The sequence below is a fragment of the Danio aesculapii genome, chromosome 20, assembly GCF_903798145.1.
Source record: "Danio aesculapii chromosome 20, fDanAes4.1, whole genome shotgun sequence".
NCBI classification, from domain to species: Eukaryota; Metazoa; Chordata; class Actinopteri; order Cypriniformes; family Danionidae; genus Danio; species Danio aesculapii.
Window position 1 is genome coordinate 45,355,629 of NC_079454.1, and position 14,515 is coordinate 45,370,143.

Sequence of the window (14,515 nt, forward strand, 5' to 3'; positions counted from 1 at the left end):
TGTGAAGATCATAATATATAAACAGAATATTGACTTGCATAGTAATTATACATGCGCTGAGAATATTAACGAGTAATGGTTTCAACGCTGCTGCTGGAATCACTATAGCCCATTCAGTTGCACGTGTCTAGACATTTAAGAGAATTTGGACTGAAAGGCCACTCTGCCGCAAACAAACCTCTTCCTTTTTACTTTTGATTGCTGTAGCCTTCAGAAGTCTTTGTTGTAATCTTTCTGTGTGCTACAGTCACTGCCGTTTTTCTCTGCCACTGTTTTCACAAAATAATGGGCTTTTGTTGAAGTGCGTTTGTCATTTTGTAAAACATTAGCGTGCTTTAGTCTCTAATAAAAATCACATGGTTGTATTTTAATGATTAATTGATTAATCTTTAATATGAATAATGCAAGAAGTTTCTCAAGCTTATTTAGGAGCACAAAATGACCAATAAGAGTGTTAAGATCAAAGTAGCTTATTGTACATTTACCTGTCATTGTTATCAGGAGAGGCAGGAAAAATTAATATTGATTTTATTTTTTTATTTTTTTTGGCGTAATAAATGACAGAACTGATTTTAATTTGAAAGAAGTCCTAAAATATTTGTTTTGTCAAGTGTATTCCCCCAAGTTTGACTACAATATGCATATACACAGTTTTATAAAGCACAAAAGATAAGTAAATATTTTGTATATATTTGTATAGTCTGTGATATTGTTAATACAAATGATAACCATATAAAAACATGCAATAGACAGAGTAAAAATTATACATCATAAAGTCAAACTTGGGGAAAAACACATGACAAAACAAAGAAATATATATGCAAAGAAAACTAGGGATGTCCCAATCAGGTTTTTTGCCCTCGAGTCCGAGTCATTTGATTTTAAGTATCTACCAATACTGAAACCTGATCTGATACTTCTATATTACATAAAGAAAGAATAAAGAAGAGCGAAGAAACGGATCCAGGATGTTCCTTATATCGTCTGCAACAAAGTAATGCTGCTGCTGCATGCGTTGCTGCTTCAGTGTGAAGTCAAGAAAGAGGTCTAACTCTGTGCCACCACATAACTATAGATTATATATATATGTATATATATATACACGCATATACACATACAGTCGAAGTCTGAAATATTATCCCCTCTTTGAATTTTTTTTCTTTTTTTAAATATTTCCCAAATGATATTTAAAAGAGCAAGGAAATTTTCACAGTATGTCTGATAATATTTTTTCTACTGGAGAAAGTCCAGGGGGGCTAATAATTCTGACTTCAACTGTAGATCTCAACTTCGAGTCCTGATCGGGAGGTAACGTGACATCGGGCCCGGTTTTCAATCACGTGATCAGATCTGAACATCCCTAAAGAAAACAATATTAATTAGTATACAAATGAAGTTATGTGTAATAAAATGAAATGACGCTGGGAAAAAGAATTGAACACATGAAGAAAGGGAAGTGTAGAAAGGTAGTGAAAGCCCAGACAGCAGCTGAAATCTCTCAGCTGCCATAACCAAAAACGCCTTTTATATAAAGTATTAAATACATTTCAGTAGTTTAGTACTTTTTCTTGTCATCCCATTTATATTAAATAAAAAAAAAATTATTTTGTTATATTTTTATTTATATTGTTTGGGTTTTTACCAAAATCTGGTTAAATTCTATGTTAACATGTTCTTTGGAAATATTATTTGCTGGAAAAAAAACATGACATGTTTAATACTTATTTCCCCCACTGTATATAATAAGTGTAGGTATATAAAGTAATTTTGCCGAACATTTCATATATCTGTGCAAAATATAATTTTATACAATGCATAATCTGATTTTAGCAATGGTAAAAATCTAAAATCTACAGTTTAAACAAATGTCTGTAAATAAATACTTTAGTAAGCAATTTGACAATTTAGTAAATTTTTTTGAGCCATCAAAAAAAGTGCACAATATGACACCAATAGATCCTCCACAAAGTAGTACATAAAATATGACCAAAATCCAAATGTAATAATTAAATACAAAATAATGGGCATAAATAATAAAAAAAAAAAAAACACTTTTTGGGCAAAAACCTCCCCACGGGACTATAAATAAAGAATAGATGCAATGTACAGTGGTCCCTTGCCATAACGCGGTTCACCTTTTGCGGTCTCACAGTTTCATAGATTATTTTTAGTTCAATATGACATGCTTATTTTTTTTTACAACGTTTTGTGTTCTGATTGGCTGTAGACCATTGTCAATCAATCTTCTCCGTGCCATGTCTCCTATACAGTACATAATGCGTTATTCTATATAATTAGCTTGCTAAATTGACAAATCTTCAATCACTAGCAGTGTGACTCTGAAGTGTTGTACTGTATGTGTGCGAGCTTTCTCCCCTTAATGAACCCCATAATGTCGACGAAACGTTCTGCACCATCAAAAGCACCCACGGTAGCACAAAGAAAGCAGAGGAAGATGCTAACCATCTCACAAAAGTTGAACTTCTGAACATGCTAAAGGAAGGTAGAAGTTGTGCGAGTGTTTAAACAAGAGAGAAAATATAATAATGTTAATGTCTGTCTGAGAAAAGTGTATAAAGTGTATAGTGAGGGGTTTTACAGCCTTAAAACATCTGTAATAATTGTAAAAAATAAATTGGACTACTTTATGTATCACGATGAAGTATTTTTCTTAGCAAGCATGCAGCGAGACCTGTATAGAAGTTTTTTTCCAAGTTCAATCAGTTTCTTTACTAACTCTTGTTCTCTCTCGTTCTCACAGCCCCTCAGACAGCACCGCAGCCGCCCGACACTCCAAGCACTGTGGCAACCAGGAAGCCGGTGGGAGAGGAGGCGGGATTAAGCAGCTCTCAGGGTGATGGAGTGGACAAGCACTGCAGCAGTGAGTACATGCAGAACACAACAGCAAACAACAGCCGCTGTCAGGCTCTGTGCTCGCCGTGTGGCAGCTCTTAAAGGCTAGACTATTTCCAGGTGATCGAACAAGCTGTACTTTGGCTCGGTGTGCTGAAACGAGCCTTGCGTGGTCTGACACTTCTGTTAACGGCTCTGGCTGTGAGGTTTCGCAAGGGACAGTGCGATTGTGTGATGGGCGCTTGACCATTTCACCTTATTCAGAGGGCAAGTAAGGGGTCACTGTGCCCCTGATAGACGTCTGGAGTTGCTGGAAGACTCCATGTCATTTAAAGTGGATGTTATAATAGACTGGTTGAAATAGAGTTTGATTAGATCATTTAATATTCATGTCTAATATCAGCTGATTGAGTAAATATTTTGCAAATTGTACAATTAATTTATTAATGGAACTTAAGGGATGAGAATCAAAGATAAGATTATTTTACATGTGTATACATGTATATAATACACAATCTACATTGTATAAGCGCTATACAAATAAAGGTGAATTGAATGGAATTGAAGAATAATTTATTAATTTTAGATATGTATTTTATATTATTATGGTTATAATAATAATAATAATAATAATAATGTTAATAATAATAATAATACTAATTATTATTATTATTATTATTATTATTATTATTATTATTAATAAATATAATAATTTTATACTTAACATTTATATATAAAAACTTTTATATAATGAGAAATTTAATGCATTTGACAGTAAATATTTTAATTTCAAATTTAATCTTGATTCCAATGTTTATACAGTATATGAGCAATGTCACACTCGTAGCAGCGTTATATGGCTGTTTATTGGCATCGGTGGGAGGCATGATTTGGCTCGAGGCCACAGGCCGAGTGCCTTAGTGTCCCACCAGTGACGAGTTTGTCGTCATAATCATGTATATAAAAAATAAGTCAAACAAGGAGAGTCTCAAAAATACTTTTGTAAGAGGAACTACCTTCTTCTGCCATTCATTCAATTCTGCAGTTGACTTCAGAACAGCAGAAACCATTACTACTTCACCAGCATCACTTTAGAGCTAGTGTTTGAATGATTCTCTAGCGTAATGTCTAAAGTGATGACAAAACAGGTAATTTTGCTCACATTTTAAGATTACAAGGCTGAACAGCATGAAATGTCATCAGTCTACAGAGATTTCCCAGTATTTCTTTGTTGCAATCGGGATATCACAATAATTAACCCTGAAAAGTCAAAGCAGAGCAAACACTAGCAGATTACTATGCTATAAATACAGCTTTACAACATACACAACACAGAGATTGACTGAAGGTCTTACCTGTTTTATAATGATTTGATCAGAGTTTTCCATTCATACTAAAGAGAATGCGTCAGAACGGAAATGCAAGCTCGTGCGACAAGTTGCGCAGTTCGCTGCCTTGAAAGGTTCAAGCTTGGCGAACTTGTTTAATCCTGGCCCTTTTCGCAGCGCTGTACAACAGAATTTTGCATGCACAAACACTAGTGTGACCCCGTCATTATACACAAGGGTGAACAGGCTGTACGAGTGCTGTTATTGCACGGCTATCAGCCAATCAGATTCGAGAACCAGACAGAACTGATGTGTGTATGTGTACACACACAAATACACGCATTCATACACACATACATACACGCATACATACACACATACATTTATGCTCTGAGAACATTGTGGATAGAAAATTATTTGACTTAATACATGCAAATTAAAAGCTAAAATATAGATGGGTAGTTTCATTAGTTGTATATATTTTATATATTACTTATGTAACATATGCAAGTAATATTTTATATTCTTGCATATGTTTTAAACAAATTTAGAACAGTTTTTTCAGCAAAATAACAATAAAATAAATATTTGATATTCTATAAAATCACTTTTAACTCTCCTCTGATGTCATCAGATTGGTTTTCAAACCTTTAATTTATTAGCTTACTGATAATTATGAATGCCATATGAAATCACATCAGTGTTCCAGACATATTTTTATATCTGAACGAATGCGAAACTCTTCAGTTCTTTTCGTGCATCAATGTCACATAAAATAGATAATTTATTGCTTTCAGACAGCTTGTTTAGTGCAACTAAATGGCTTTTATAAATTCTTTAACAGCTTGGCATCTCTCTGGACCGCTGTTGTTGTTCCATGAAATTCAAAATATTTCTTTCTCAAGTGTTCTTTATAAGAATTACTGAAACACGGAGGGAAAAAATGTTAAGTATATGATTTTGGATTAATTTTCACATAACACACTACATGTAAAATGGATAAATACTATAGCAAATGTATTACATATTGTTAATCACGCAGAGACACTCAAAGTATGTTTTTCAAGCCGCCTGTCGAGTTTAAGGTTTTGAGCTTGTTTGCATCTCAGAAAGTGTTTTATTTTCTGTAAAATGTAAAGAAAACAAACAAAGAGTATTTCTTTGTCTCACTTTATTAGTTTGTGTTTGTAGATTTCAGTTAAGCTATTTACTGGGGAAAAAAGGCAAACACATGTTGATCATTGTTAGCTGTCATTGACAGTTGTCAACATGTGACTGAAAGGCTTGATTTTTGTCAGTGAATTGCTAGAAGCGGTACATCTCGATTGTGTCTTTTTGTTCATATATATATATATATATATATATATATTCATATTCGAGTCCTGATTGGGCAATAACGTCCGAGTCTGAAACCACGTGATCAGGCTCGATTTCCTTAGTTACTTACTAAGGTATTAACGCACAGCAATACCAAACAAAAAAAGGACAGACTTTGAAGGAATAAACAATAGCTATGTTTCCATCCAAAAATGCGAATAAACTTTATGCGTAAAACTGGATTATCGCATAAAAGACTCTTTTCTTCATCTAATAAATGATTTGCGCGTCAGAAGGCAATACTGACACGCAGTGAATGCATGGTGGTGTTTGAAGGCGTGACACACGGAGCACAGATGCTCTTAATTCTGGAGGTAATTAATAATATAATAACACTAGTACTTAATCAGTAAGGTGTTTTAGAATGACCAAAACAACATTTCAGATGTTTTACAATGTGCTCAGCCTGCAGGTTTGTCCATTCACACACATTTTTATCATCACATGATCTCCTATAACGAAATCACATGACTTTTTAATGCGCATACTGGAATTTGTTCGGGAAAAGTGTTTCCATCGTAGTTCATGCGCATCTTTTCTTATCGAATGAAAAGTTTATCCTACTCAGTTATGCGCAAATGTTTTTTTATGCACATTTTCAAAATGTATGCGCATCATGGCGTTTCCATCAACCATTTTTTTTAATGTGCATATGCAATATGCACATAAAAATAGGTAATGAGAGCTAAGCTCCGTTATATTTCCCTGGAAAAGTCTGAACAAGTTCGACTCACGCATGTACGAGGTAGGCAGTTCTGTAAAATGATGTAATCTATTGTCTTAAAGATATCAGCTTAATTTTGACATGGGACTGATAACGATAACATTAAAAATAGCATTTATCGGCCAATAACGATATGACCGCCGATATGTTTTGCATCCCTAGTATTAAGCAATGTGTAAGCATTTGGAGCCACATAGGCGCATATAACATACTCGGTGCTGGACTTTAGACCAGCTTTTAGTTGATCAATGGCACGGTCTGTTTCAGTTCCTCAAAATAACAACGTGTCAACAATGCGCCTCAACACACCTCCTTTATAGACCGGCACACACGAGTCCACAAAGTGGTGCCCACAAGGTTAACAAAGGTTAATCAACTTAGAGCAAAACGTAAAAATGATGTTGCGCTGGTCTGAAAATAGCAACAGATCGTGCTATGCAGGTCTTGCGGGTGTATGATAGGGCTCTAGCTGTGTATATACCCCATACTCTAATCTTATATCTCTTTATAGTTTGTCAAATAGGCCAAGAGAACAATCATCTCTTCCGAGATTCAGCGCGCACACATCCATCACTGTTGTCCTGCATTCCCTGTGTCATTGATATGCACAGAAGTGAATAATCCAGAACTGACGCAGGTGTTGCGAGCGTAACTTTCGGCCAACATCAGAGCAATGCCCTCTGGTTGCACTCCCTCACCGCCGTCCTGCTTACCGCAAAAAACACCAGCCAGGTCAGTCCTCTCCTGTGGCCTGTCCAGCAGATGGAGAGGGATGCTGGGAAGGCTCCAGGGCCACACGGGTCAGAAAAGTACTATGGGCAGCTACTTTGTGTTGGATGCGCCTTACAGCAGCATCTGGGAACACGTTTTAACACATTTGCTCTCACATCTCGGCTTCAGAAAGGCTTTTAGCTCAGCCTCAGAAGAGCTCTTTTTGGAGGAGTGGCTTGTTTAAACCCATCGTGCTCCACGTTGCCAGATTGAGCTGTAGTGGCGTGAATTGCTGAGAGCCGGCTTTACCACCCCTGGCGCCATAAGCAAGTCGGTTCTTGCAGCTTTGCCAGCGTGCACTCATTAGTTTGCAGAGAAGTCATCGGATGGCAGTCGCGGGATGCTTCCACATGCTCTTTGGGAAGATAATTAACAGCTCTCTGTAATATAGTGGCTCTTACGGACGTTCAGACTTGTGTATGCTTGCTACTGGAAGTTTGTTTATTTTTAAGTTGTTAAAATGACGTTTTTATTTAGGAGTCAACTGGGAGTTGATGGTTTAATGATATTATAAATAGCAGGCTCACAGTAGGAAACAAAATGTTTGCTTAGTTTTACAGTATTTAATCGGATTAAATTGGAATTGTTGGCTAACTTGCAAAACAACTAATAATAATAATTAAAAAAAGTATTTTTTTAATGAACAATTAATGCTATTAACAAACCAAATGCGCTTTGGGAAGATAATTAACGGCTATGGCTACTGGAAGAGCTTGTGGTTTATTAAGTTGTTAAAATTGCCTTTTTATTTAGGAGTCAACTGGGAGTTGATGATTTAAGGATATTATAAATAGCCGGCTCACAATAGTAAACAAAATTAAATCGGATTACATTGAAATTGTTTGCTACCTTGCTATTTAGTCATGGTTATGTTCTTAGCATCTGAATTTTAAAACAAATAATAATAATAATAATTAAAAATAAAACGTTTAATGTACAGTTCATGCTGTTTACTAATCACATGCACTTTGGGGAAGATAATTACAGCTATCTGTAATATAGTGTCTCTTATGGACGAAGTTTGTTTATTTTTAAGTTGTTAAAATGACATTTTTATTTTAAAGTCAACTGGGAGTTGATGGTTTAATGAGATTTTAAATGGCAGGCTCACAGTAGAAACAAAATGTTGAGGTCGTTTGCTTGGTTTACAGTATTAAATCGAATTATATTGGAACTTGCTTTTTGGTAAAAATTTTTAGCATTCTTAGTTCTTAAAACAAATAATAATAAGAAATTGTAATTGTTATTTTAAAGTACAATTCAATTCAATTTTTTTCAATTCACCAATATTTGTATAGCGCTTTACGATGTAGATTGTGTCAAAGCAGCTTCACATAAAATATCATAGTAAATTTAAATAGTGTAGTTCACTTTTCAAAGTTAAAGTTCAGTTCAGTTCAGCTCAGTTCAATGTGGTTTAATAATCATTACTGAGGGTTCAAACACTGAAGAACAAATCCATCGATGCGCAGCTCTACAGCTCCCGAATCATGCGGCGAGGAAAAAACTTTACCAGTTGGCGAAGGTGAAGAAAAAAAACGTTGAGAGAACAAGGCTCAGATGGGCCCGACCATTTCTCCACTGGCCAAACGTTTTGTCCAGAGCTGCGGTCCAAGTGCCGAATTCTTGTTATTGACAAACCATTTTTAGTTAAATAGACTACTGCTTATTAATAGTTAGTAATGTAATAGTTTGGTTTAGGTATTGGGTAGGATTAGGGATGTAAAATAAGATCAAACTTTAATAGTGCTAATGAACAGTTAATATCTTAATAATAGACAGGTAATAACCCAGCAGTAAATTGTGTGAATTGTTACTTAAGCTAAAGTGTTAACAAAAAATGCAATGAAATCTTCATTTAAAATAATTTAATTTTCCAAAAAAAAATGAAGAAAAGATGGCATGAATTTAAAAAAGAATTTAAAAGAGTATGTAAATATAAAATAAATCCTTGTTCTTTGTTTTACTGTTTGTATATCTGTCTAATCTGATAGGAATGCACAGTATAAATGTGTATATAACATTATACAAAGTTGACCCGTGTCATTTAACTGAACTAGAAAGTGAAACTAAACAATACAATTTTTTTTAATTTGAAATAAAATAAATATAACCCCAGAACAATAATAGCCTTGTTTTGCATTCGGTTTTAAAAATATATACTTGTATATCCAACAAAGGATCTGGGTTGTAAAAAGTTGTACTTAGAAATGTATTAGTGTAAATTCTCCCCAATAAAAATAGAAGCATCTAGCCAAAAAAATACCATTGTAAAATAAATAAAAAAATCATCTCTCTTATTATATCTTTCCAGTCCCCTATTTGGATTTTTAGGTGCAGTTTTAGATACGTTAAGGAAATATGTTCCTAGAGAGAGAGATGAGATTCTTGTTTCATCACATTGAATCATCTTAGTGCAAAGTGAAATAAATAGCAAAAAAATGTTGTGTCATTCATAAAAAGGTTTGTTTAAAAGGGAAAAAAAACTGCTGATCTGTATAGAAAAAAAAAAAGATCAATTTCCACAAAAACAGTAAATATAATAATACAATGCATAATAAAAAGATTATTGAGCTGCCAATCATCAACTTTTGTTTTCTGAAAGATCGTTGAGGACTTGAGTAATGATGCTGAAAATTAATATTTGCATCACAGGAACAAATAAAATTATACAACACATTCAAGTAGAAAATAGTTCATTAGTTTAATGTTTCAAAAAATTGGTTCAGTATTTTACAAACATCTAAAAATGAGCTTTTCTCATGTCTGGGAAAGTCATAAAAGCAATTGTTATTCTATATATTTTATTTGCAAATATATATACTTTAGAGGTGAATTATTATTAATATTAATAAAGCACCAAACTTTCTTTTTGCCCTGCGCTTCCTCATACTGCCACAAGATGTCATGTGTCTCTCTCATTACCCATCAGTCTGAGTCTAGAAGTGTACAGTATAACAGCTCAAGGGAACAGCAACACAAAGAATGATTACATCCTTGAGAGATGAGAAGGTGGCTGTTAGGTGCAATAAACACCTCGGGATGAGATGGACGAGCTCCTGTCTGCCTCTGTTCGATTTGGTTCTTGTGAACACGAGGTGATGGAGCACAAAAACTCAAGCTTTCAGCTCTTACGGGAGGCTTTTAAGCATTTCAACTACTTCCCATCTGTTTTGTCCAACAACAAAACGCTAATTTGAAGGAAAAAAGCTTCCTTAAATTAGCCTTATCCCCCAAGCGATTAGTTTTATCTTTGATGCTGTCAGAAAAGCCATTAGTAGTGTTTTTCTCCTCCTTTTATCTGGCTTAATAGTATTTACTGATTCTGGGCTCTGTTGACAATTTAATCTGAAGACAAAATTGATACAAGGATTGTCATTGTCTCTCTCTTTTTTTTTTTTTTTTTTGGTGCTTTAAGATATTCTTAAATTCAGACTGCTTAAGCTTGTGCTTTTCAGTTGATAACTTTTGTCCCTTTGTCCTTGAATTCAACTGAACTGCTGGTGACAAAGCAGCAACAGCGAGAGGAAGGCAAAGAAGTAGATGTTTGGGTAACGCTGTGTCCTCCTTCGGATTTTCTGCATGTTCAGGAAAGGTCAACACTGTACTTGCTTCTGGGTATTTGTGGGCAGATGCTGTATTAAAGTCAGCGTATTCTAGGCCTCATGTCATGTCCGAATTTTATTTCACCTCAATGTCAAAAGCAGTCCTTGTCATGTTTTTATTATTTTTTTTCCACAATGAAGTTTTGTTATTAAACAAAAAATCTCGTAATCACTTTAAATTTAACAGGAAATGTTCTACAATTAAGTTGAATTGCTTTTTGGCAAAAAGTGGTTTACTTTATTTACAATAATGAAGAGAAGAAAAAAAATCATGCACCAATGTACAGTGCATCTGGAAAGTATTTTATAGCTCTTCACTTTTCCCACAATTTTTTATGTTACAGTCTTATTCCAAAATGGATTAAATTCATTTATTTCCTTAAAATTCGACACACAAAATCCCACAATGACAATGTGAAAAAAGTTTTTGAAATTGTTGCAAATTTATTAAAAATAAAAAAGCTGAAAATTCCACATGTACATCAGTATTCACAGCCTTTGCCGTGAAGCTCTAAACTGAGCTCAGGTACATTCTGTTTCCACTGATCATTCTTGAGATGTTTTAGCAGCTTCATTGAGTTCACCTGTGGTCAACTCAGTTGATTGGACATGATTTTAAAAGGCTTACACCTGTCTATATAAGGTCCCAGGGATGACAGTGCATGTCAAAGCACAAACCAAGCATGAAGACAAAAGAATTGTCTGTAGACCTCTGAGACAGAATTGTCTCGAGGTACAAGGCTGGGGAAGGTTGGAGAAAATGTTTTGCTGCTCTGAAAGTTCGAATGAGCACAGTGGTTTCCATCATCCGTAAGTGAAAGATGTTTGGAACCAACAGGACTCTTCCTAGAGCTGGCAGCCATCTAAGCTGAGTGATCGGGGGAGAGTAGCCTTAGCCAGGGAGGTGATCAATAACCCAATGGTCACTCTGTCTGAGCTCCAGCGTTCTTCTGTGGAGAGAGGAGAACCTTACATAAGGACAACCATCAGTGCAGCAATCCACCAATCAGGCCTGTATGGTAGAGTGGCCAGACGGAAGCCACTCCCCACCTGGAATTTGCCAAAAGGCATCAGAAGGACTCTCAGACCATAAGAAACAAAATTCCTGCGGCCCAGCTAGAGCCTAGACCTAAATTCTATTGCACATCTCTAAAGAGATCTGAAAATGGCTGTACACCATTGCTTCCTATCCAACCTGATAGAGCTTGATAGGTACTCTAAGGAGGAATGGGCAAAAATTCCCAAAGACAGGTGTGCCACGCTTGTGGCATCATATTCAAAAAGACTTGAGGCTGTAATTGCTGCCAAAGGTGCATCAACAAGGTATTGAGCAAAGGCTGTGAATACTGATGTACATGTGATTTTTCAGCTTTTTTATTTTTAATAAATTTGCAACAATTTCAAAAAAATCTTTTTTTACATTGTCATTATGGGGTATTGTGTGTCACATTTAGAGGAAATAAATCAATTTAATCCATTGTAGAATAAGGTTGTAACATAAAAAATGTGAAGCGCTATCAATACTTTTAGGATGCACTGTATATTTTCAAATGTGTATAATAAATGTAAGAGTAAATAATTAGCAAATTGAAACAAACCTGAAAGAGGGAAGGAAAAAAACAAAGCAACACCCACAGGCATGTTAATAGAGAGAAGATTTTTTTCAACACATTTCTAAACATAATAGTTTTAATAACTGATTTCTTTTATCTTTGCCATGATGACAGTAAATAATATTTTACTGGATATTTTTGAGTGACATTTTAACTAGGTTAATAAGGTTAACTAGGCAGGTTAGGGTAATTAGGCAAGTTATTGTATAATGATGGTTTGTTCTGTAGACTATCGAAAAAATATATAGTTTAAAGAGGCTTATAATTTTGACCTTAATTTTTTTAAAGAAATTAAACTTTTTTTTATTCTAGCTGAAATAAACAAAAAAGACTTTCTCCAGAAGAAAACATATTATCAGACATACTGTGAAAATTTCCTTGCTCTGTTAAACATCATTTGGTAATTATTTGATAAAGAAAAAGAAATTAAAGGTGGTTTAGTAATTCTAGTTTCAACTATATTAGGGGTGTAATGGGTATATGTATTCGTTCCAGACTGTCAAGGTATGAATGAAATTAAATTTGGGTAAACTTAAAAGAAAAAACAAAACAAAACATGCCTGTCGGTACCAAGCCTAGCTTCCAAGTACATACACGTAGATCTCTGGAACATTTGTAAGTTAGCCACATGGATAAAGCTAAGAAAAAAGCCTTAAAACAATTTTATGAAACAAATCACACTTCTTGTATTTAAAGATGCACATTAGGGGTGTCAAAATTAATTGTTTCTTCGATACACCCCACGATGCAGGCATGAACAATTCACTATCGGTTCAGTAATAAACATGACCGGTTATTATGTACTGACGTCATTTACCTCAAACGTTATATGGCGATAGCTTACTATGGCAAGGAAGGAGACCTTGAGTAATTAAAACACTCCAACTACTTAAAAAGCAGATAACTGTGAGTTTGCTGGACAGACTTTCACTGACAGGGAAGTACATTAGAACCCAGCTTGGAAAAAATTAAAGCTGCAAACCCTCTCTCACTCTCTGTGGCCCCTTTGACCTGCTGAGGTGTTTGTAAGTTAACGTTTTGTCTGCTCTCTTGGCTGTTACAACAGTAACGTTACTTGTGGATCCAGACACGAGCGTATCTGCAGAGCGAGTTTTCTTCAGCACGTCAGATGCACCGAGATATTGAGTCGATGGCATGACAATCGTAACCAAATCATGAGACCAGATTCACACCTCTAATGCACATCCACATGTTTGTTCACTTAACTCACTGTGCTTATGAGGATGCTGGCCAAGACGGGTATAGTAGACATCAATTTGTGTGCATTTGAAAGCAGTTCAATCACAATATGTAGCTAAAGAGAGCCGAATTTGCGATTGGGCGCTGTTTGCATGCAAGCTTTTCTCTCAAACTCAATGCGAAATGTTGCAATTACACATTGTGGTGCTAGTAGATTGGTACATTGCACTGCTATGATGTTCTATCTTTAAACATTCGCATTGGTGGGCGTAAACGTTCGTCCCCACAGCAAAATGACAGGCGGGATGACAAATGAACTGTCAGCTTTGCGAAGCCTCAGCAGTCTTGTACTAACAATGAAGATCGCAGACAAGAACAAAGAGTGCGTTGTGTTTGCGCTGTGGTCTGCTATTGTCCTGTTGATGAGTCAGCCGCCCCGTACAAACTCATGCAGACGGTAAAACCTAAGCACTTCTATTATCAAGGTCTTTTATGGGATGGAAGAAGGGATATTTAATCCCCAAGGCGTTCAGAGCTGCTCGCTTTCCTGCTTATCCTCACTGTTATCTGATGCCGAAGGTTGTGAACCGCTGTCCATGCTCTAAATCGCAGACTTTCAACTGGTTTTCGCTTCAGGATCCAGACTTTTCTTTGAACATCAAGTGCAGACCACATACAGGGCTACAACTGTCACAAACTATTTGGTGTACATGCAAACATCGAAATGTGTTAGTAGCCTGAAACTGTACACCATGAGCATTTCATATTGACGTGAATTGCAAATTATTGTTTAGTATTCGTTAACAATATGCAAAGCCTAATTTGTTTATTTGTTTCTTAGTTTTTACATTTATTTTGCTTCTTGCTGAGTGAATAGAAAAGGAGGAAAAATGAATAATCAAACATTACATTGTTGATTGTACAAATTGTTTGTTGTACAACAAACATCAAAATGTATTAACTGGAAAAGGCTCAACAATATGCAAATATATGTGTATACTGTTGAATAAATATGATGCAATATAAAATCATGCATGCATTAAA

The 14,515-nt window shown here is 35.3% G+C and overlaps 1 protein-coding gene across 2 annotated transcripts in view; it reads left to right on the forward strand.

Moving 5' to 3' along the window:
- atad2b (ATPase family AAA domain containing 2B) overlaps window positions 1-14,515 on the forward strand; it is a 201,145-nt gene that overhangs the window by 104,771 nt on the left and 81,859 nt on the right. For both annotated transcript variants that reach the window (XM_056480747.1, XM_056480748.1), the window contains exon 24: window positions 2,762-2,881. In XM_056480747.1, coding sequence (XP_056336722.1) covers window positions 2,762-2,881 — 120 coding nt within the window. The remainder of the gene's footprint in view (window positions 1-2,761; window positions 2,882-14,515) is intronic.